Source organism: Sitodiplosis mosellana, unplaced genomic scaffold (assembly GCF_009176505.1).
Source record: "Sitodiplosis mosellana isolate CC-2019 unplaced genomic scaffold, AAFC_SMos_1.0 Smas_scaffold_6226, whole genome shotgun sequence".
NCBI classification, from domain to species: domain Eukaryota; kingdom Metazoa; phylum Arthropoda; class Insecta; order Diptera; family Cecidomyiidae; genus Sitodiplosis; species Sitodiplosis mosellana.
The window spans coordinates 8,969,220-8,993,814 of NW_022601467.1; the positions used below are offsets into that span (position 1 = coordinate 8,969,220).

Consider the following 24,595-nt stretch of genomic DNA (forward strand, 5'->3'; position numbering starts at 1 on the left):
CACTTTTTTTTTTTATTTTCAGTTGAAATTTATTCAAAATATAGATTTTTGGTTTTTGTACACAAAATATATTGATATATAGTTCAATTGAGGCAAACTTAAATAAAAGCGTAATTTAATTTCACTCTGATTCTATTTGTATATGCAATTATATAACGTTCTTTGTTTTTTTTTTGTTCTATTTTTTGATTATTCTTCTGCTATTTTTGTTTCTTTTCATGCTCTTTCTCAAACTTTCACCTACATTTAATTAACACTGAACAATTACTTTACATAAACATAAACATAATTGATCAATAAAAGATGTGAAATATTTGGCAAATGACTAGCTGAATATTACTATTATGTATTTGTTTCAAATATCTCTTTTTTTTTTGCTATCTCACCGATTCGTGGCTTCGTAGGATTTGTAGTTGTTTTGTTTTTTTTTTTCATTTTTATTTTTCTAATCTTTTTGTTTTGGTTTTTATGTGTCGTAGAAGGAAAAATAAAAAATGTCATGTGTATTTGTGAAGCCACGTGGAAATAGGCTGAAAATGTGTTCAAAAAGAAGTCGTATCATATAGAGAGAAAATAGTCAGAGAGTAAAAAAAATAGGAGTCAATGGCACGGATGCAGAATATTTCCATTAGATACAAGCTACACGACGTTCACTTCTAAATTAATTGGACAAAATATCAAATTGTGTACACATTTTGCTGCTAATAAAATAATCTACGTAGAATGAATGAATGTTAAAAATTGTTCAAGTCATTAAAAAAAAGACACAGTAAACACGTTGGACAAAACGAACAACAATAACAAGAGCAACTAAGAAAAATGCGTCGTACAATCGTTTCCTTGAGGATATGCGATGTGTATAGTATATAGATATGATTGCATCATTTAAACGTAGACACGTAACATTTGAACTGCGATAACCGTGGCCACTGTTGCAAGTGAAATGCGTATCGGTTGCGACGATGACGCTTGTCCATTGAGAAAATCGTCACGCACATAAACGAGTGTCCGTGAATTGAGGCGTTGAAGTTGACGGAAATTGTGTGTCAACAAAGCACCGTCCGCATCTTTCACCTGCTTAAATCGTTCGATCTGTGTTATTGCGAATGGTACGGTGTTATCGAGTATGGTCCAAATAACGGCCTCATCACATGAAGGTGTCGTCAACGAACCCTCGTAACGGAAATACGATGAACGATTCTTCGGCAACAGTTGGAGCGGTGAAAATGAGGCATTTATCTCATTCGATTGGCCAGCTTCATCTTTAACCGATTCAGCGCTGTCCAGAATATTTTTCAGCAATGGATTCACCTGATCGAAAACGGTTCTATTAATTATCATAAATTAATATAAATTTTGATTATATAATACCTGATCGGAAATATGGAACAGTACAGCCAATACAGAAACACCTTGCTTATTTTGAACGGCTTCCGAGAAATTTTTGTAACGTTGATTGTGCGACACAATGTGCAATTCCAAACCGAATCTGAAAAACCATAGACAATAACAGCACACACAAAAAAAACACCGTTAAAATGGCATCCGACATTCAATGGGGGAAAAAACATTCAGATATTGAGATATAATCATCGCGTAATTGATGAAGCTGCAATTAAATAACGATTTAATTACCGTTTGCTATCGAGCGTATGCTCCGAAGCCCAGTGAAAATGCATTTGATCCATTTTATAGATGCCGGGTAATCCGCCGCCAGTAATTAAATACTCTTGATTATTTGGAATATCGATTTGTACTGCTCAAAAGAAAAAAAAACGAATGAACAAAAGCAAACAAACAAAATGAACAAAAATCAATATTGACAATGTCAAAATCGTATGTAATTGAGATACTTAATTAAAATTCAAAAATTCCTAAGACGCTGAAACTCGTTTATCTTTGAGCGCACAGCCTCATGTAAATGATTCTAATGTCTAATTGCTATGATTATTTTTGAAATCGTTGTGTCATTTGACTGAATCTCAATACGATTTGGTTTTAAATGTAATCTATATGTTCAAGCAGCAGCAACAACAACACAACTTGCTACGTTCACCCAAGTGACACATGCAATTGCTGTCATTGTTGCATGGACGGGCAGACTTTCATGTATTCCAAACCAGAAGCAAATCAAGATTTTGTTGCACTCAACGCATATTAATATATCAATTGTTTCTTCTTTTTTTGCTTCTGATTTGTTGGTCATTCATTTTAAATGGACGTTAATCGTATTTTTACTGCCGCCATTTATCGTACTTATTTAAAGCTCAGTTGCACTTTTTTTTTCATACATTTGTTCCGTCTACATGTAATATGCTAAATTTAAGACGTAAGATTAAGTGTAAATTATCTGGTAACAATAATAAATCAAATATGTACGGCTTAGAAAACAGTGTCTAAGTGTTTAAATTAATAATGAGCTAATAAGTAGATTCGACTGGTGGCAATAAAGTGAAAAAAAAAAAATGATTTATAATTTCTTTTGTGTGTTTGACGAATTGAAAATTTCCACTTAGATTCTGTACAGTAATTGTCGGAATATACAGTTGAACTATAGTCATATTGTTGAGCTCATTAAATAAATTATGTTGCTTGGGCCCGTTTTAGTCAATCGAATAGAATGCTAAAATAAGAGAGAACAAGAACTCGGAATGTGAACTACTAATTTCCAAACTTGGCAAGCATATATTGCACTTGATAAAATCGCAATCGTTTTGCCGAATACAAATCGACATGTGCAATCGCTGTACGTGTATAGTCGAATCTAATGCAACGGTTCAAGTATATATGCGGCCCATGTTATTCACAAATATGTTCACATGAGCAACAACAACCACAATGCTCGTCTATCGTAGCTGTATATCAAAAAACAATGCGAGAAGATTGAATACCGATTGTAAATCATATCGAAAACAGATCATCAGATTGCACTCTTTTTTTTCACTCCTACCATAGAACGTGCCATGTTTGCGTAAAACGGCATGGCTTAAGAATGCTGAGAATGACATGAAAAGCATCTGAACCGAATATTCGAGTTGAATGAATGAGCAAACAAACGAACAAAACGAAAAGAAAAATTGGCTTTGCTTTTTGAAGTGTACGAAGCATTTAGTACGTAACATATGTGCTTGTGTATGTGCTGGTCGGCTGTGAAGTGAGTGAATAAAGCAAAATGCTGCTCGGTCAAGGTCATTTACATTCAAGAACAAGTAAAACATAAGTACATGAAATAAATTTCGTGTTTGGCTCTGAAAACATGTGATGCATTCCATGTTGTAAATAGCGGCTAACTTATTGTTGTTGTTGTTGTTGTTGTTGTTGTTGTTGTTGTTGTATTTTCAGTGCGTGTGATATGCTATACTTCACATTTGGTCGATTCAATCGAGATATTATGTGTCTCTGTCTCTCAGTCTCTGCCTCTCTGTCTATCGAATATGCCGATTGCGATGCGTGCTTGATGATCATTCGATACGGATAAGATAATAAGTTGGAAAATTTTCACTTTTGGTATTCCGCAAATTGCAAATTGTTGTTATGGCACGTGAAAAGGGCTTGATTACTTCGTGCATAGTACGCAAATCAAAAACAAACGCACAAAAACAAAACAAATGCGAATGAAATGGAAATATAAAATGATGGAAAAGTTCAAGCGGTAAAATGTAATTCGACACTGTCGAAGCAGTTATAAAATTACATTAGTGCCCAATAAATCAATTTTGTCGAGATACTCGAGTCAACAAAGTAGTTGATTCCATCAAAGATCTGTTTCGAATAGAGAGAAATATTCGGACGAAAATCAGGTGTCTTGCCGTGTACAATCACACAGCAATCAGATGAAACAAATAGGCAAACAAACAACGAAGAGAGAGAGAGAGAGAGAGAGAGAGAGAGAGAGAAAGAGAGAAAGAGAGAGAGAGAGAGAGAGAATCAACAACAGAAGAGTGTACACAGAGACTCATTAGTTTATCAAATGATGTGCTAACAACGTTCAAGCAAACAACGTTTGTTGAAATTAAAGCGTTTTCTACCTAGCCTTAGCTCTCTTTCTCTTTCTCTTTCTCTTTCTCTCTCTCTCTCTCTCTCTCTTTCTCTCCACGTGTGTGTATGACACACTGTATGTGCAAGTGCATCAAGAACTGTCTGTCCAACTGTGTGTGCCATATCAAAATGAACGTGTTCTTTTGACAATGAGCTGCGAACGGAGGATACATAAATTAATATAAAATGAATTAATATTCATATGGAATTTGTGTGTGTGTGATTGTTCTGTCTTGTGTCGTTCTTGGGGCTATTCTTTCGTCGTGTTGGACACGGTTGAATAACTTCATTAAACTTGTTAGAACTTGATTGATAAATGTGTGTGCATTGTGTATGAAGCCAGGGTTAGGACCAGTGCAAAAATAGTACGTTAGATTCAATTTTATTTTTTTGCACAGAGATCGTTTCATATTTTGTTTTTGGCATATCAAAGTCATAGCAGCATAGCACACGCTCAGATATGATTACATCTAAATGGACTTAATGCTCAGATTATTTTCAGTGGCTTTTATTAGCGTTCACCACCAATATAGATTAATTCGCTTGATTCGAATGCATTGTGCACACATCGTGGAATTGGGATAGAACGTAAAAACAAAATTATAATCAAAGTGAAGATAAAAATAACGTCCGACTTACATGAGTGGCCGGTATTCCGAATTTTGCCCTTTTCCAGTGAATTTTCATAGTTCCGGAAGTAGAGAGATGGATATGTTCCCGTAACTGCTGCACCCTTTGCCAAATCAATTGGACTTTGACGTCGACCATTCCGACATTGGCCACCCCATTGTTCTTCTCCTGAAATACACACATGCATCATTAGTACAGTTTTATTTTTCCGCAGTCACATACATCAAACAGCTGATTTTGTGTCTTGTGATATATCGAAATATTTCCCATTGATATACGGAAAATAGCACATTAATAATAACTTGATAATTCCATTGTGTTTTTTTTTTGCTCTTCTGTCTTACGTGCAATTTTGCCGAAACTATCGCAGCGGAAATCGCGCGTTCAGATATACATATGTATATTGAACACAGCAGCAACAATGAAGAAGAGAAAAAATAGAAACAAATAGGAATCACTGCATCAAAATCAATCGACAATAAACTGATTATCGCGGCGTTTGTTTATAACATATTTTTCTTTGTTTCTGCTACAAAGCAATTGTATTGCGTTGTTCGAATTCATTTCAATGTTTGAAAGTGGGTTACGATCGTTAAAATCGCCTGAGTACACTTCACTTAACTCCAAATTTCACTGACGTAACGCCACCGACAGAGATGTATGTGCTTTTTTTCTCAAATTTTTATTGCGCTTTCTATGATGTGAACATTTTTCAATTTACGAAAAAATGGTTGAGTGAAGGACCAATGAAAATATAACTTGAAAAATCGTATGTGTTGCTATTGTCGTTGTTACAACGATGACATTGTCTCCATGCGAAAATTTATGACTTTTTTTTTGTTAGGCAGCACTTATATTTTAAATTCAGGAAGCGTCCGAACACAATGTGTCGATTTCAACGAATTCCATTTTGAAACAATATTTGTATATATTCTAGTTCTAATCATCAAAATCAAAATGGATATTGATTGAAAAAAAAATGATACATTAAAAATTCGTTAATCGCGTGTCTGTCGACGGGCTTTGCGCTTTGAGTGCGAAATGAAAGATTCGAAAGTATTCATAAAACCAAACGAACAGCAAATTTCTGAGGCGTTTAAATACGCGTAGAAGATACAAATCGATACAGCGTTTATAAATCGAGTAATTTTTCTAGTTACACTTAAACTATTTTTCTTGTTTTTCTCATCCTTTGGTTCGATTCGCATTCGGAAATGCCGTTAAAACCGTTGATCGTCGATCGTTGAAACACAATTTGTTTTGTATTTTAAGAAACGATTTTTTTAGAGTTACTTTACCCTTGACTACACCATTGGCTTGTTCTGGTAGATAGCCCCAGTGATCGGCTGTCACAGACACCGCACCTAGAATGATTCAAACGGTTGTGTGAATTAATTGTGATGCTCCACATTGAAGTATGAAATGCATGAATAGGTAATTGTCAGTGCCTTATGGTTGCAAGAATATCCCCTTTTTGAGAGCTATCTTGGCATTCTCGTAGAAATTCAGACATTAGTCTAAAAGTCCCCATTTTCAATTGTTAAAAAAAATTACGAATAACTTTTTGGGAAAAATGGGAAAATACCAGATGATTATTAAAATGAAATTCGTAGAAAGCAGACAACCCAATGTGAACTATGTACCTTTTTTTCATTCGTATTATTTCAATACTCCAATGAAACTCCATTTTTTTTTTCATTCATTGCTTTTCTCTTGATATTGCAATGTGAGTCAGTAATTATTCATTTTTGTGTGTAAATTCAACATTCTCCATTCAATAATTAAAGCAGTTGCAAAAAATCCCCTCTAATAAACATAAATTTATGTTTTAATCATTAAAAGTAAGCATCGCAGGCAGTTCTTTCTCAAAAGTAAATAAATAAACGACGATAATGGGAATGAATCACTTTGAAATATCAAAATTCAGTTTATTCAATTCCATGCTATAATGATGACTGGACTGATGACAAAAGTCAACTGAAGTGAATGGAAACTTTGATTTGCTGAATTGCAAATGAATTATATTTACAGAATGAATCAAAATCAGCAAAGAGTTAGTGTTCCACGAATCAATATTGGCAGAACTGGGATTGCTAAGAAAATTCAAATCGAGCGATAAATTTCGTTCAAATCGAGCGATAAATTTCGTTCAAATATCGGAAGAATGTCCTCATTTTCTGCAAGAAAAATCTGTGCACCTTAACGGTAGAAGTGCGTCGTTAGTTGATGGAGGAATAATGAAATCTGACACACTTTCTCCTTCTTCGCAAACAAGTGTCACTGACAACAAAGTGTTCTGAGAGCAAATGCTAGTTTCATATTGTTTCTTGCTTGCTCCAAATTCAAAAGAGAGTAAAGTAACCTAAAGCATTCTTTTTAAATGGAAACATACATTTCTTGGATAATCGCATAGAAAAGGCTGCATTGAGCCAAGAAATCGCTACAAAGGTACAATGAGCACGATTCCTTTGCACTTTTGTTCAAAAGGTTAAAAATAACAGGGACATATATGTTTCATATATGAGATAGTACTCTATAGACAAAGAAGAGATAAACCATGGTACAAAGTTGGTATTTTTAGATTTAAAACTCAAAAAGAAATGGTGAAGAAAAACGGTGGCTATGATAACGGATGTCAGTTCAATAAGATTTATTAATGTGTTTGAGAAAATGAGTTATTTATATGCACAATAACCTTGGTTGACCATTTCCACTCTCTGTCTACAGAGACATGCCAAGAGAGAGTGTACAATAGAATCTCAATTGCAAATACCGAAAATTATTCACACGCCCCAATTGATATCGTACATTTCTCCCGCTGAAAACTGCCAATTCATTAGGTAATATGATAAGGTTAATTTGCCTATAAAATTCTGTTTGACGCATTCATTGCGGTTACGTTGTAATAGACCAACCTGACGATCTAAAAATGGTATAGAGAGCTCTCTATTTGTGCAGACTGTGCTTCTTTTATAACTTTATTCATTTATGGTATGGTGGGTCATGGAATGGTAAAGGAGTAAATTCAGAATTTACGTTTTGAATTAATTGAATTGTAAACAGGTTATACGATGCGCCAGAGATTTACGGGTTGTAAACCGTTGAATTTTTGCATTAATAGACGATGAGTTGTCAATTCCATGTGGGTTTCCTAATAGAATAACATCAATGAACTACGTCAGCAGACCACACTCCAGTCTCAAAGAATTTCACATCGTTTATCAACGTTCATCAATGTGGCGCAGCTGACAGCGTTGCAATTATTATCATAGTCAAATATAGGAAGCATATCAATAAAATGAACGGGTGTCCTTTAGCCGCATAATGGCAGAGAATGAAGAGCTGCTAACAACAACATCATCATCATCATCATCATCATCATCTTTGCATCATTGTTTCAAACTTGAACGGGTAATTATCTCTAGTTTAGCATAATTTTTTACAATTGCCTCTTTATCATAGTGTGTTTGCTCAAGATTAATTTACCCGTAGTGTTTCATCCGTTTCGGAATGAATTCACAAGGAATGTCAAGCGAATGAGAACAATTTGGTTTTTAATGAATTTTTGTTATTTCCCATTTTTCTTTACAGTTTTTCGTTTTTATTGCTATTTTTCTTGTCTGTATATTTGTCTATCGTCTTCGCTGCTTGTAATTTGATTTCAGCGTAACGACGCTGAATGATAGTTCGATACACAGCAATAGATAACTGATAACCGTTCACACACGATGTGTACGGATGTACACATGAACCGTTGTATACGGATTCAAAATAATCAGTTTTATCACAATGATACCCGTCGTCGTCGTCGTCGTTCAATCATTTTCTTTATATCAATTTTAGTAAGACTTTATTTTAATTGGACTTCCGATTCTTGATAGAAATCATTTCTCTCTAATTGAAATCCTGAAGAGATGGAATTTTCCTTCGCCAAATGTGCCGGTGCCAATTATAAATGATAAACATTGATAAAAAGGGAGCGTAACGTGAGCACAGCTCATGTTCAACGGAATAAATAAGACGAATCGAATGAACGCAATTCTTGCTGATTTTGATCATCTATTTGATTCGATAGAATCAACATTTTTGGCACACTTCCACAGACAACAATGAATTGTTGTTGACCTTTGACAACGACACCGTCGCGTCTAGTCGCTCTCGCTCACACGCTCCCTTTTTCATTTTATGTCATTCTTATCATACTTATTGTTTTTATTCATATAAACATTGGCGGCAACCGTATAAATTAATAAACAAATTTCGACAATAAATTAAATCCCATTCAGTAGAGAATTAATCGAAAAGATAGAGAGAAAAAAAATAATTGGCCCGTATATAGATGACGCATATACGCACCACACGTCTTCGCCACTAAGGGTAATAAATTATTGTGTGGCATTTTTGATTATTTTACACCATAACATAATTGATTGATTGAGGGTAAATGTGAGTCCGTATTTTGGACATAACAAAGGCTAAACAAAGATTGTTTTTATTCTAAAAACTGAAACACTGTGTTTGTGTTTCATTCCAATAACATTTGTTTTGAATTTTTCACTATGAAGAACTATGTTTCGTTTTGAGAAAGAAAAAAAATTATAGTGATTTCTATCCATCTTTATCTGTATCTATCCATTTGATTTTTGCAGTGTATGATAATCATCATGATGAATAAAAACAGAATTTTTTTTAAAATTTTGTTGTAAAATAAAACATTTTTTTTGTTATGAATCATTCTAAATCAACTTTAGAGAAATGGAACATACATGGTATGGTTGACTGTCTGAAAAAAATTCTGCACTTTTACAAAAAAAATTCTCCTTGTTTGATCTTCATATACTGTCCGAGGATATATGTCACTCATCCGTTCCATTCTATGATGGGAAGTCCTGTCTTTACGTCCACGCATAAAATATGAATTTCAGGTTTTTAACTACACCATCGAACCCGTATTTGTGACCACATCCTCTTGTCATTTCGATTCATTTCATCTGATTTAATTTTATTTATTACACGTGACACATGAGACAAACAAAAACAATTTTTTTTTTCATTCAAACTTGATAAATCGCAATTTCGGCAATTTTATTAATTCTTGTTTTTGCACAATGAATCGTACAAAATGTGTGCCTAGTCTGGGTTCAAGGCGAGTGAGATACGAGAACTTAACGAATGGAATTCAAATATCCAAACGATTTTCATCGTGATAAATGTCGAAAGAAAAAAAAAATAAAATCAAGCGTTGATAATATCAAGCAATTGAAAGTGTCAAAATGAATTGAAAATGGAACGATTGCGGTTGGTAATTTGATGACCAATTTGGGGGGGGGGGAGTAATTTGATAAAGATTTAACGAATATTTCACTTAATCTACTTACAGTTGGCTACTAAAATTGAAAATAGCACAATGAAATACATCGTTGTATTTTTGTTTTTGCTACCACACTTTTGTCACCCTCACTCGACCAACGAGAAACCAGAATCACGTTCAATCGATTCGTTGATGTGTGTTTTCTATTCGGAAATGCTAACTGCAGGCAGTTTCACCACCAGTGCGACTTGACCTAGGCTCACAAAATTCGGTGAAAGCCCCTTTTCACTACTCTCGATGCTGGCTACTGGTATGATTTGAAAACACTTTGCTCGAAATACTCAAGAGGACCTGTGTCGCTTGCAGAAACTTGACATTGGAACACAACAAAACAATGCACAGAAGGCCACACACTCACAAAATATTTAGGGTTGTTTCGAACGAAATAATTTTTTACAGCGATATTTGAAAATTGTCCATTGAAATCGAATGTAACAGTTATTTGTTTTGATTTTTTTTGTTGTTGTTAATGTTCGGTTTTCGTTTCTATTCAAAATGCGAAAATTGAATATTAACCGTAAACTGAACTACCCGTTTGTATAGTGCTGCCTTTATATACGAACTGCTTCGAATCGGTCCCGGTCACCGTACATCAAGCTTACGCGGTAGCAAATAATTCACCGCCAGCGAAAAAACGCAAATACATGTTATATGTAACGCCGCCATACATGCAGCGTGTTCTACACAGGCAGCAGCAGCGGCAACGGCAATAGCAGAGAGTTGAAAAGAGAGCGAAAGTCATAAACAAGAGCAATAGCACGTTCGTTTTATCGTTCTGCTTCTCTTCGCTTTGTGCATTTATCTCTCCCTTCGTGTGTTAGCTAGTGTAGTCGGTTCGGTTTACACATCTTCGGCGCTCACTTGAAATCAGCATTTTCATCACAGTGAGCTCGTGTCTTCTGCCCATGTTTTAGGTCAGTTTTTTTCAGAGCGGCGTACCAAGCAGTCGTGTGTGTCTCTTCACATGGATAGGCCTCTGCATATTGATTGTACAATTGCTACCAAACACAAAGAGTCAAACGATGTTTGGATCGCATCTTATGCCGACTTTTCTCTGTCACTATGCAATCGCTCCTGTCATTCATCTCACATTGAACTCCGTAAAAGACAACATCGCACTCAGTAGGCTCAATCACAATGCAATGCTACGTCAATATCATTAAGTGGCTTGGAACACAGTTTTGATTTCAATTCTGCAAAATTCTTCTTAATGATTCATGCTCTTGGCTCTAGTTGATAAAATATTCCGATTTTCCATCCTTTCGTCCCACTTTGATATGAGAAATTCTGCTTCAGTAGCTAGCGGTATTGCAGGAAAATTTTCGCTTTTCTGTCATTCCCTTCGTTCAAACCGAAATTTGTCGCCTTTTTTCGTCCAGTGTACCGCAAACAAATGATACAAATCACAAATTGCAAACCCATGCGAATTAGTGAATAAACATGGAGAATGGCATTCGATGGATTTGTTCTATTTCTGTTCAACACTTTGAAAATTCAAACCGACCGAAAATGCTGGTATTCTTTCGTATTTTACAAGTCAACACCAATTCGATCAAATTGACAGCGCGAACGAATGTGCATCAAGTGCAAATGCAAAAACTTCAGACGATTCGATGAATATTCGGAGAGAGCGAAGAAAAAACCGATTTACAATCAGCAAAAGAGTTTTCAAAAAAAAAAATTGTGTGCAAAGTCAAGTGTACTGCACTGCACAAACCGAAAGAAAATTTATCAAAATAAATTCAATGTTAGAAAATTGAGCAAAATTCCGGCGTTTCGATAGAAAACTGAGCAACAAACAAACAACAACCGAAACACACACATAAACACACATATATACAAGCACCCAACCTAACCTCACAAAGCTCGGTTCTGAACCGATTTTTGTTTTGCTCACAGCACAGCAGCGCTGCGTTCACACGGTTCAGTAGATTTTTCGTGCAGTCATTCCATGCGTTCCAATCGAAGTTCTATGGCGTACAAGAACCGAGAAATGTCACCGAACTTATAACTTTTTTACACACAGAACGTAAAACTACATCTTGCAAGGCATCAAATAGTAAAAAATTGTTCCTTTTACGAGATACTCAAATTATATTTGTCTGTAAAGTAAAAAAAAAACGCGTCAAAATGGACGATATTACGGTAGAGGTGTGCGGCGAAAATGGTGCTTGGTATAAGGTTTGTACAAAACAATTTCATTTCACCAAATACACAACACAAAAATTTCAATCGATTAGAAAAATAAAATACAATAAAAAAAAGGAAGAAGAAGTGCAATTCGTAATGATGCCGAACAAATTTTCCTACCGCAACTTTTTTTTTCTCGTTCGTTCATTGTATGTGCATTGTTTTGCAAATCGAAGCAAAATCCAATTGTCCGGCAATTGAAACAAGAGAATAATATTCTCTCTCGCTCGCTCGCTTGCTCGCTTGCTCTGCATACACATAACATGCATACATATTTATTTTTCTTGTTCGTTCCCTCTACATCAATTGTATGTTAAAAGTGCGGCTGACGCCATGATTTATCTTACATATCTTATATGACACCAGGGCGTGATGTAAAATTCGCAATTTATCCCCAAAATAAAATGCTACATTCGAAAATAATGTGCATGCTTTACCTGAACGATGACCAAATTTCGATTCGATTCTATGTCACAAACGGAAAATTGCGTCTTATGCGATCGTGTTTTGTGTGCGCGACACTGCACAAAATGCACTTATACCAAAAAGGAAATTCACCTTTCGATTCGTGTTTGCGGTTGTTGTGAATGCATTTTATTCGTATTCTCAATCTCATTTGTTCGTTCAACACATTTTTTTCTGTATTCGTCCTAATTACTTTTGGTGAGCGCGAATTACAGCCGAAAAACAATTGAAAATGACCACAAAATGGTCACCGAAAATGGCACTTAGCAAATGAAAATGAAGGAAATGAAGAGAAAAAAAACGGTGGAAAACTGTTGCGTGCAAAGCACCACTAAAGGAAGAGGGGAATGAAAAAAAATATACACACAAAAAAGAATGTCGTTGATTTTCGGCTTTTCGTATAGAATGCCAGCAGTTTGTGTGGCATTTTTGTCCCAAATTTGGGGTTCGATCTCATTGGAATTCTTTGCAATCAGTAGCGCCATCGAAGTCAAGAAAAAAGAAGAGAGAGGAGAAAAAGCAACAACAACAAGTGAAACGACAAAAAATCCTCCGATGAATCAATGAATATTACTAACGTTTTGAGTTGTCCTTTTTTAACCTATAGGCAGTTGTCACAGATCTGTTCGACGATGGAATTATGGTGGCTTTTGAAAATGAGTAAGTATAAATGGGTAAACCGTTGTGTTAGTGCTCCGAATTGAACTGTTTTCATTTTCTTTTCGATTTGTTGTGATTTTTTCCTCTCATTTGATACTCAAAGTAAACAAAAGTGCAATTAAAATGTGTGGTTGAAGTGTTGAATTGGTTATGTTTTATATCAGAAATGGCCTTCAGCCATCGATAAGTGTAATGCTCAATAAAAGAGAAATTAGATTGATGTTAAAATGGATTTTCTGTGTGAAATTGATGGTGTTTTCGATTTGGTTTGTTTTCCGTTTCACTTTCAGCTGGCAAAAGGAATCAAAGTTTCTGTTCAGTCAAGTTCGCCTGCCGCCAGATGAACCAACGGTCGCACCAATATTCTCCGAAGGCATGGAAGTTGAAGTGTATTCCCGTTCGAATGACCGTGAGGCATGCGGATGGTGGTGTGCGGATATCAAGGTTTGTTTTGACCAAGTTTGAACGGTGCTGTTGAAAGAAAACAAAAATCCAATATTTTTGTGCATCAATAATTTGTGTGTGTGATGTTTGTGTTTTCAGATGATCAAAGGCGAATTCTTAGTTGTTGAGTATTTGGGCTGGGAACATAGTTACAGGGAAATTGTGGCCGCCGAACGACTGCGTTTAAAAAATATAAATCCGCCAATAACTGCTACGACATTTCACAAATTCGAAGTTGAAGTACCCGAGGAACTGCGAGTTTAGTAAGTGAAGAAAACCTGAAATATGTCCGCCGTTGTTATCATACCAACTGGTCCATATCTAGATAATAATGTATTTGCTTGTTGTCATTGTCATCTGAACAGTGCCAAAGTTGATGGTGTTCACAAGGAATTTCAAAAGGCAGTACGGGCTGGCGTGTGTCGCTTCATTCCCGAAACTGGTCACTTATTGATGATATCCACTGAAGAATCAGCACCGAAGAAGGCCCGCATGATTCAAGAGATGCATTTTCGGAATTTAAGTCAAAAGGTAAACACCGAACCGCCAAAGTGGCTCTTTCAATTAGTCGAATACTAACGTATGTGTGTATGTTTTCTCATTTGTTGTTGTTTCTGTGGTAAAATCGATACAAATCGACAACGAACACAACGAATCATAGGTTTTACTTGTCAAACGTACTGAAGAAGCGGCTCGTCAATTGGAATCGACAAAACTTCACACAACCTCCGGAGGGTGAGTACACAAAAATTCATGATCGTGGTTTTTTCTTTACGTTAAAGCAAAACAAAAAGAGACATGAAACACATTTATTACACATCCACATATCTCTCATTATCGTTTCGTTGAATACCAATGATTCAGATTCAGATTCAAATAGATTCTCGGCATATCATTTGAAATGTTCCATTGACAAATCACTTATGTTTCACTCAATATTTATCCTCGTTATTTTTTTTATTCTTTTGGCAATTGTCAATGACCGTATCGATACTAACACTGATCCTCCTTGCCATTCTGTTTCGGTTGAGACAACCGATTCCCGCATTGTTTGATACCAATACAAAAAAACAAACAACAAAAATACAAACACATGCACAACGTGTCCCAAATTCATTTTGAATACAAATTTATTTTTTGGTTTGCAATACACACACACACACACACACATACATACATTCCAAAACGCAGACATCAAATCAAATACATCCATTGTGAGAGAGTCGTTCCTCTGTACTCTCTATTGACACATTTTGATTTCAATTTTCTGTTTAAAACTACAATAAAAACGGTACTTGATTTTGAAAACAAAACCAAACCAAACCAAACAAACAAAAAACGAGTAGTTGTGTAAATCTAAAACCTAATCAAAACTATTACAGCAAAAAAATGAATCATCGACACAGTAACAATTTTGACGGGATGTTTTCACTTGGAAGGTATTTTACAGATTCTTTTTTCTTTGTCTCTCTTCTCACTGCTTTCTCAATAAAAGTCATTTAATGGCCGTCTAGTTATATGCTTTGCTAATTGAACAAAACAAAAATCAAAATACCAACAAAAAAAAACCAAATCTTGATTGATTTCGAGTACCATTTAAAGCTTTTTTATCCATTCAGCAAGGGTTTTTATTGTAAAGCAGACACGTATTTATTTAGTTTAGCTTGATACAATTTTCGGCAAGTGCAATCCTTGGGAAATTTATCTTATTTTTTTTCCATTCATTCGATTTACTATAAATAGTAACAGTTCGAAATTACACAATACACACACATATACACGTGCAATACGCAAGTGTTTTGATTCTGATTATTGAAGCTAAAAATGCAACAAGAACAAAACAGAAAAAAACTTGTTATCATTTGGATCTGTAAAATAAAAACGACAAAAAGAAAATAATCACATAAAAAGTCATACACATAAAATTTTGTTTTTAGATGTGTGTCCGTTGACACACTTTTTCATATGATTATTAATTGTATTTCATAAATGGTCAATTTTTTTTTGCGTTGAATACGTGAACACTGAGTAATCATTTGTCGAATGGTTCTGTTTGTTTTGCAGTTTTTCAGACGAATTTCGAGTGCGTGAAGATCTGATGGGTTTGGCGATTGGTGCGCACGGAATTAACATACAAACAGCCCGAAAACTGGACGGTGTAACACAAATTGAACTAGAGGAACACACGTGTACTTTTAAAATATTTGGTGAGACTGAAGAGGCCGTTCGAAAGGCACGCTCAATGCTTGAATACAGTGAAGAGTCCATCCAAGTACCACGGAACCTAGTCGGTAAGGTGATCGGTAAAAATGGACGAACTATTCAGGAAATTGTTGACAAAAGTGGCGTCGTTCGGGTTAAGGTACATACTTGAATAAAATGATCAACCACATCGATTGAGTTTTAACATTTGTTTTTCTTTTTTTCCACCGAATAATAAACAGATCGAAGGTGATAATGAGCCACAACCAAGCATACCACATGAAGGTACATACTTGTAATAAGGTGCCTTCATTGTACCACAGAACTGACTCAATTCGTTTCCCTTTTTTTGTCTCTTTTAAAGATGGTCAAGTTCCTTTCATATTTATTGGCACCATTGAAAGTATTTCAAACGCGAAAGTTTTACTCGAATATCATTTAGTGCATTTAAAGGTAAAACGAGCAACACCAAAATACCAATCGAATTCTAACTACGATTTACTAATAATAATTTTCTTGTTTGGGTTCGTTGATATTACAGGAAGTTGAACTGTTACGACAGGAGAAGCTAGAAATCGATCAGCAGCTGCGCGCTATTCAGGGCAACACATCAATGAGTTCAATGCAAAATTTTACCGTTCAACGACGATCCGATCGTGGCTATAGCAGTGATGTTGATACAATGCGACCAAACCGTGGATCAGGTGCGGGCGCATCACATCAAGGGAACACATCAAATACCAGTGGCACTGGTATTCGGGGACGGGGCGGACGCGGCCGAGCGAACAATACACGCTATCATCCCGGTAACAATTTACATAAAACCAACGAAACACAAACTAATTATAATAACAGCCCTGATCAAACGTTATCACGTCCAAAAACTAACAATAGCCACACGTTTAACCGTGGCAGACGAACAGCATCGTTCAGTCACGGCAAACAAAATCAAACCAAAACAGACACAACATATCCAAGCAATCCTTAAATACAGATTCGAATACAGTGGATAATGATTCTCTTGTTTTTGGTTTTGACAAACGAACCAAGCAAAATCTAATTAGACTCACTATATGCTTATATCCAATTTGCATTATTCTCATTTAAATTCGAATCGTTGTCTGAGCATTTGATTAGGTTGAAAATATCAGCATTAAACCAGATCAAATTTCCAATGTGTTCTTTTTACGTATACCGATAGATTTATTATGCCCAATTTGTAATTCTGAAATTGTTTGTTTTTGGCCTGAGGGCTAAGTCCACTGCCCACACAATTCGGTAGATGTTTTGGTTTTCAGAATTAAGCATTTAACATTTGTTCCCATTGTATTAAGATGATTTTGACCAAGAACCACACAAACGCCTTTCAATCGTTGAAATATTCGGAAGAAATTTCATTGCCTACAAATATGCATTTCTATCGATTTCCATCATTTGTACTAATGTTGAATCCATGTTTATAGTTTTATATGACTTACCATGGTTTGAAGATATCACTAGAATATATTTATACTTTGAAATAGACCATGGATAACACAATGACAAGAATGAATTGATGTTGGAAGTTATATAAAAAAAATGTCCAAACAAAATCCATAAACAATGAGAAATCTTCTACGAGTGGATATTTTCCAATTGACATGATACACAGAAGAAATGCACAGAGAGGATAGATTGATCAAAATGAATGCAACAGTCTTCTATCTTAGCCTTTATGTGGATTAGAACACATTTACAGTCTGTTTGTTTTGTTTGTTGAATGTTGTTGAATGGCAAAACATAAGCGACCATCTTCTGCAACCACATCGATTGTTCTAACACAACACACTCTTATATTCCTTTAATTAGTTATAATACGAAAAATTAACAAGAGTAGTTTAATGTAAGCTTTAGTCGATTTTAAAAACAAACCCAACCTAATTCATTTAATTTTTTCATAAACATTAGTGTTGGTCCGTTTTAAATGTAAATTGTTTGTTGGTCGATCTGATTTAAAGATTTCGTGATGTAATCACGACATAGTAGTTTACGAACAATTTCAACTTCCAATCGACACGGAGTATAATTATCTCGTATATCGGTCTTGATTTACATTGTTAACAATAAGAAACGCACATAAATCAAATCGTGAGAGTAGGTAACCGTGTCACAGATGTTTGTGTTCATCAAAATTTTATATACTTTCGATCGATAATAACTCGAAAATCAAATCATATGCATCGGTAGTCAATGCAAGAAGGATTTTCATCGATGCGTTATTGATTCAATTTGATGCCATAAGCCGAGGGAGAGGGAGAGGGAGGGTGAGGGAGTAATTGGATTACATTATGGATTAAACACAAATGTTGTGGTGACAAATTCTCTGTTCTTATTAATTCAACCAATTAGCATATTATGCGCACTGTTTTAGTTGATTAATTTTTTTGCTATTGACACTGAATCGAATCGTTCAAACTTACCTTACAAATGAATATCCATGATTTTCAATTGTCATTGCAATTTTTATGCAACATTTTCTTTTTGGACAATATTCTATACGTTTTTAGATAAGGATGCAGGAATTGATGCATTTAAAAAAAATTGTGATTGTACTAGCGTTTCCTTTCAAAAAATTTTTTATTATGTTTATGCATTTAATTGAGACTCGTAGAATTTAAACGATAAACACGACTGGGCTATCAATGAGCTCAAAGAAACAAATGTGATTGATTTGTTCATACATCAGCTCTATTTAGTTTTTCGATTTCAGCCAATTCAATATACATACATCACACAATATACATTTTGACCCTAAGTTCCCTTCGGTTGTTTTATTATGAGCATGGAAGAAATCGTTTTTATTTTGGATTCATTTCCAATAGAAAAAAAATTGGAATAGACAAAAAAAATCGAAGAAGATCAACTGTTCATTAACTGGCTTGCCATTGCTTAAATTATGCGGCAAATCGATACTGGGCTGTTTTTATTTGTATATCGCGAGACGCAAAAAAATTATTTTATCGGAATTTGTTTTTATGACAATCACTCACTTACCCTGTTATCTAGCTGACGATATAATTCATAGGGTTTTGTAACAAAACGTTTGTCTCTACGGAGAGAACAATGAATGTAATAACATAAAACTATAGATTCCACATTGAGTAGAGAATTGCCTCAGGGTCCGAAAAATGTTTGATAAAACTATCCTAAAGTCTAACCCATATTTCGATTTGGGAATTTTGAATTAAAATTGCGACGATTGCTAATGTGAATTTATTGATTAAATTTTTTTTGCTAATATTTCGTTCTAGATGTGCAACGCCAAGGCAGTACAAATGATGATTTCTCTGGTCGAAATGGTCATGTGCCGCCAAAGTCATACAATGATCGATCGGGTGGATACAACGGTGGCAAATGGTACAATGAGAAGAGAGGCAACAATCGTCGATCGGAGGATCTTCGATCGAAATCCGATTTCAATTATCGCGAGCAGTCGGGCGGACGAGGCGGCGCCGGTAGCAACAAGCAGCGCGCTGAACGTGATGTTGTGAGTGTGGATCGTGAAAGTAACTCATCTGTGGAGAATAACAATTCAAGACGACGACCAAAAGCAAAAAATACCCATAATCAAACAAATTCAGGTGAGAGCACAAGCACTTGACTTGATTTATTTATTTGAAGAAGAAGAAAATGATGAAGACGAAAGAATCCTAACATTTTATCCGTCTAAAATTCGGCAGTGGGAAATACAAATGGTGCATCGGCGAGTGAATCAAAGCAAAACGCATCTAGTTCCAGCAAATTCGAACAAAAGCAACAGCCGCAACAGAGTCGCCGTTCAAATAATGACACTTCACAAAAATCGGCCAACAATTCGAACACACAGCAAAACCATAACAATTACAATGGAAACAATCGTGAAAATGGCAAACCGCGTCGCTATGGCAACCAAACCAATGGCGGCAACAGTGGCAGCAGCGGTGGTGGCGGAGGCAGCGGTGGAAGCGGTGGCAATGCCGGTAACAGTAGCGCCGCATCAAAGGCATCGAAGGCTGTCAATGAAATTAATGCGGGCAACAACAAAGAAGTCCTCACCAACAATAATAACAATAATAACCTAGAAAACAAGGAAATTCTAATCAAAGAATCGACATAGAAATTTCGCTGCTCCGTTTTTCGTTTCACACAAGATGAAGAAGAAAGAGAAAAAAATGCAAGAAAAAAACAACAACCGTACATTTTCCTCATTATTTTGCTATTTGATACCGCTGAATTATTTGATTAAAAAGAACATATAGGAATGATTTATGAAGCCAATACGTTTCAGAGACATGAGTTTATAATAAGTGAATGTTGATGAGACAGGGAAAAAAAGTCAAAACGAATAGAATGTACGAGATGATGAGAAAAAACAAATAACACACAATCACACACACGCGCGCGCAGAGAACAAATAATTCAAATTTAATTGAGAAAAATCACAAATAATAGTAACACATAGGAAATTACAGCACCTAAGTATCGGTATTCTCTCAGTTTGTACTTTTTTTTCGTAATAAAAATCGAATTGTTTTACTTTCAAGTCAACCAAAAAAAAGAATACATAGAAATGGGCAGAGAGCCAATATGTCTCTCTCGCCTCTGACAATTTCCTGACAGTTAATTTAGACATAAGAACCAATCAGGCGCATCATTTTGGCTTCAATGGAGCTCACAATCCCAAATTCTCTCACTTCCATTTCCAAAATGAACAATTCATTATGATTTATCAAGCATATCCGAGTGTTAATTTAGAACTTGTTCAGAACAAAGCGATTAACAAAAAAAATTACAAAATAATCGATTAGCAAAACAAAAATAATTAAAGAGGGAAGGAACACGAAAAATCGTAACATAACAATTCAAAAAAATAAAAAAATAAAATAAAACAGAAAACAACAGAAAATTTACAGCAATTGCAAAACTGAGACAAGAAAATTCACATTACTGATCACCATTTTCAATTGTATTCTAGCGATCGCTTGAAAAATAAATTGATTAAGCATAATACAAACAATCAATTTTTTTTTATTTTGAAATGAAAAGAAATGAAATCAATAAGATTGCGATTCATAAAGTTTCTAAACTTAGATGACTCTTTTTTGAGTGGAATTTCGATTTTCTGCTGTTTTCACATGAAAAAGCTGAATTTCAACCAACTTTTTCGCATTGTTTTGCTGCCAAAATTCTTCATTCAAGTTTTTTTCAATCGCTATTTTGCTCTTGTCTGCTATAAACACCGAAACTACATGTTGTATATACTTGTGGTGACTTATCATCGAATACGCACGTCATCGTTCAGAAGAACGTTCAAAAGAAGAATAAACCAATCCATGAACAACAACATCAACATCATCCGGTGTAATGTAATTAAGAAAGTTTCACGAGATGGCGATAGTCGTATGATAAAAAAATACCAATTTTGCCGCTTCTCAATCTTGTGTAAGTCTATAGTACATCACAATCTCGCATACACACAGTGTAAATTGGAAGCATTTCTCGAATAATTTCGTTTTTATTTATCGTAAGTACACTTATGCTAGTAAATTACTAATAGTAAGCTATGACTGAATGTGAATAATGTGTGAGAAAAAGAGAAACCAGTATGCCAGATGTGTAATAACGTGCAAAAGATTGAACGCACCTATAAAATCCAGTTTGATACTTTCTAGTTTTGACGTTATATTATACAAGCTCTATCAAATCCATCTTTAAAGACGTTATTTATCTCGAAAAAATCCATTCGAAGGGTTCTGAGAAAAAGAATCCAATATCAAACTGAACATTCGAACTGATGTATGTATCAAGTATTTTGGCGGCTTATGTTCCTGTCGTCTATTTTATTCGATTGATAAATATCTCACACAGTCCGAACTTTGTTTGAATTTCCGGCCTCTATTAGGTGGATATATGTATGCAACTGCGGGTGATGGTTAACCCTCTAATGCATTAATTTTTTCCTGGGCTGGGATTACTGGTACTCGATTGATTTTTGGCCATAGATAATTAAAAAAATATTCATAATCCTAGATTCCTCATGGTTTAGTCAGAAAATGCGATTGACATAAACCAGAGAACAATCAAATCCATTGTTTAAGAGTGTCAAAAATTTGTCTAATTTCGAGTTTGAATAATTTATTTTGTCAAATTTATGTTTTTGCACACATTTTTGTTTATAACTTTACAATAACTACATAGATAAATATTGCCAAAGACAAAAATGAAGAGAGAACATTGACGAATAAAAATTTCCTTCAAAGCAATGTGATCCGATACACGGTTTACGTTCTACAGGCGTTCAAATGTTCTAGACGGGCAAGAGGCGGTTGTATGCATTAGAGGGTTAAATTGGCTTCGAGAAGCTGGAATAAGACTTTGATTGAAATGATTTTCCATTTGGAAACAGTAAAAAAAAGCCGTTGATTTCTCGATTTTCAATCGATGCTTGATTAAAATGCCAATTTTTTTCAGCGCTCCCATGATGGAAAATTAATTAATTTTACTCCATCATCAACGCAATATAATTGTGCTATAAGTTTTAAACAGTGAACCATCCATGCTATGCACGTACCTATGAATGAAAGGCAATTTGCACGTCAACAACGGAAGACGGAAAGAAATCACGATTTTCATTCAAGCTTCCACACCTCTTGCGTGCCAATACACCAATAAACAACCGGCAATGCAAGTCGTCAGCAAGAATTTATTAGTTCAATTTACAGGTTGTTTTTCATCTTCGTTTTGTCCGCACATTTGTTATTTTTATTGAGGTGCGGCGGGCGCGCAAAAGTGAGGAAAAGACCAACAGGGTATGAGCAATGTGCACAATGAGTCATTGGCATTAATAATGATTGGAAAAAAAAGGTGATGTCCGTAAAAGTGCCAATATAAAAGTAGAGTCATAAACATTTTCAATGGCCGCCAACGGCCAATGTATTTGAAAATTGTTTCGCATGCGACAACAACAACGACAATAATGACGGCGACATTGATTTCGGTGCACTGATCCCTTTTACACCGTACCGTGCCGCATTTACTGCGGAATTCACTAAATGTGCTATATACGAAATGACAAAAAGCGCTGCTGATAATAATTGCCAAAAATACTCTCTTATTTTTAGCCAATAATGCGACGGATATTGACGCATTCCTCAAATCACTTATGTGTGCTGCTGCGGCGCAACACAAAATTTATGTTACAACATATTGTATCCGCTGGCCAAAATGGAATATGTTACGCTGTCAGAGCATTGATCGATATTGAGCACTGGCGGCTATTATGCTGGTCGAAAATCACATTTTGTGCAATTGTTCATGATATTCGAGAACAGGGGCCGAACAGTCGAACACAACTTTCTAATATGTAAGGAATAGCGATTTTGAGATGGAATCTTTCAAGGGTCTAATTTATTTCGATTGCTTCAGAAAAGTTACACGCAGTATAGGAAAAAAACCAGCACAATCCAAGTAACTGAAATCTTGCGTTTGTACACGTGCTGTTGCTTTCAAGATACAAACGAATACCTTCGAAGAAAAAAAAAAACTTTCAAGCTCCAAACTGGATGAGCAAAACCACTTTATGTAATGCGGACGCATTACCAATATCTTTTACCTTGCCAAATCATGCCAAATCATGCCAAAAATGGATTGGAGCGAGCTACATGGGATAAATGGATTTTCTGCATTTGTCATCTTTTTGAAATTTATCGGTGAACGAAATCCAAAATGGCTTGCATTGTGATTTAATAGCAACTGAAAGGGCTGTAAAAATAATAAGCGAACGAACGATTCGATTATATTTTAAACCCCAATTGTTTGGATAAATTTGCACATAAATTTGTCATTGTTGTTGTTGTTTCTCGTCGTCGTTCGATAGCAAGTTTTTGTTTCGACATTGAAAAATCGCTTTTCCACCAGATTATCCGATTATTATAATTTTCAAGATAATGCTCGGTATTTTACAAATTGTTTCCATCAAATCAACCTATTTTCCCATTCGGCACATTTACATTGCCCCAAAATGTGATGGACTCAACGCTAAAAATATGGAACGCGAGCGCGTTGACAAGTTTAAACTTTTTTTCCCGCGTCTGTTCCGTTATTTCGTTAAATTTTAATTGATTCATTCCACTGCTATACCCGATTCGATACATATCAGATATGCTTTACAACGATACAGATTCAGATACAGATGCAGAGATATCGTCTCGTGATAATACCATTGATTTATAGAAAATTTAACATTTTGTTCATTTGTCGCTCCAACACTTGCACACTCTGTCTCTCCTTGTCACTATTCCCAATACGTATTTTCAATTCGATTCGGAGCGCAGACTAAAGTTTTGAAACAAAAAAAATTTCTGTGTGGAGAATACGTCAAATAAATTAGTTGAACCAATTATCCTGAGTTATGTTCAATAACAACTTTAACCATTTTTGCACATAGTTCTCAACAACTGATGGCACTGCACTTGATTGTATTGCATTGTCTTCACTGGCACTCGTGTGCTGCTCGATATAAATACAAAGTAACACAAAGAGCGAGTGAAGAGAGAGAAAAAAAGGAGAAAAAGAAGT

General features: G+C 35.3%; 2 protein-coding genes across 4 annotated transcripts; one reads left to right on the plus strand and one right to left on the minus strand.

Moving 5' to 3' along the window:
• Window positions 1–3: 3 nt before the first annotated feature.
• LOC129579146 (carbonic anhydrase 1) lies at window positions 4–11,502 on the minus strand. Its single transcript, XM_055468824.1, has 6 exons — window positions 10,047–11,502; window positions 5,967–6,032; window positions 4,678–4,836; window positions 1,636–1,756; window positions 1,372–1,489; window positions 4–1,311 (listed from the first exon to the last, which is right to left on the minus strand). The coding sequence occupies exons 1-6, from the start codon at window positions 10,084–10,086 to the stop codon at window positions 886–888; spliced, it is 930 nt and encodes a 309-aa protein (XP_055324799.1). The 5' UTR covers window positions 10,087–11,502; the 3' UTR covers window positions 4–885.
• Window positions 11,503–11,621: 119 nt separating this feature from the next.
• LOC129579142 (fragile X messenger ribonucleoprotein 1 homolog) lies at window positions 11,622–20,837 on the plus strand. Of its 3 annotated transcripts, none has more exons than XM_055468817.1 (13): window positions 12,025–12,220; window positions 13,302–13,354; window positions 13,648–13,798; window positions 13,898–14,061; window positions 14,164–14,329; window positions 14,460–14,533; window positions 15,181–15,237; window positions 15,863–16,160; window positions 16,243–16,285; window positions 16,365–16,453; window positions 16,542–16,806; window positions 19,291–19,620; window positions 19,720–20,837. In XM_055468817.1, exons 1-13 carry the CDS (start codon window positions 12,170–12,172, stop codon window positions 20,133–20,135), a joined length of 2,157 nt encoding a protein of 718 aa, XP_055324792.1. In that variant the 5' UTR covers window positions 12,025–12,169; the 3' UTR covers window positions 20,136–20,837. The 3 variants fall into 3 exon arrangements, with proteins under 3 accessions (XP_055324793.1, XP_055324792.1, XP_055324791.1); XM_055468816.1 differs by having other exon boundaries at window positions 12,087–12,220; window positions 13,645–13,798; XM_055468818.1 differs by lacking the exon at window positions 15,181–15,237 and having other exon boundaries at window positions 11,622–12,220; window positions 13,645–13,798.
• Window positions 20,838–24,595: the final 3,758 nt, after the last annotated feature.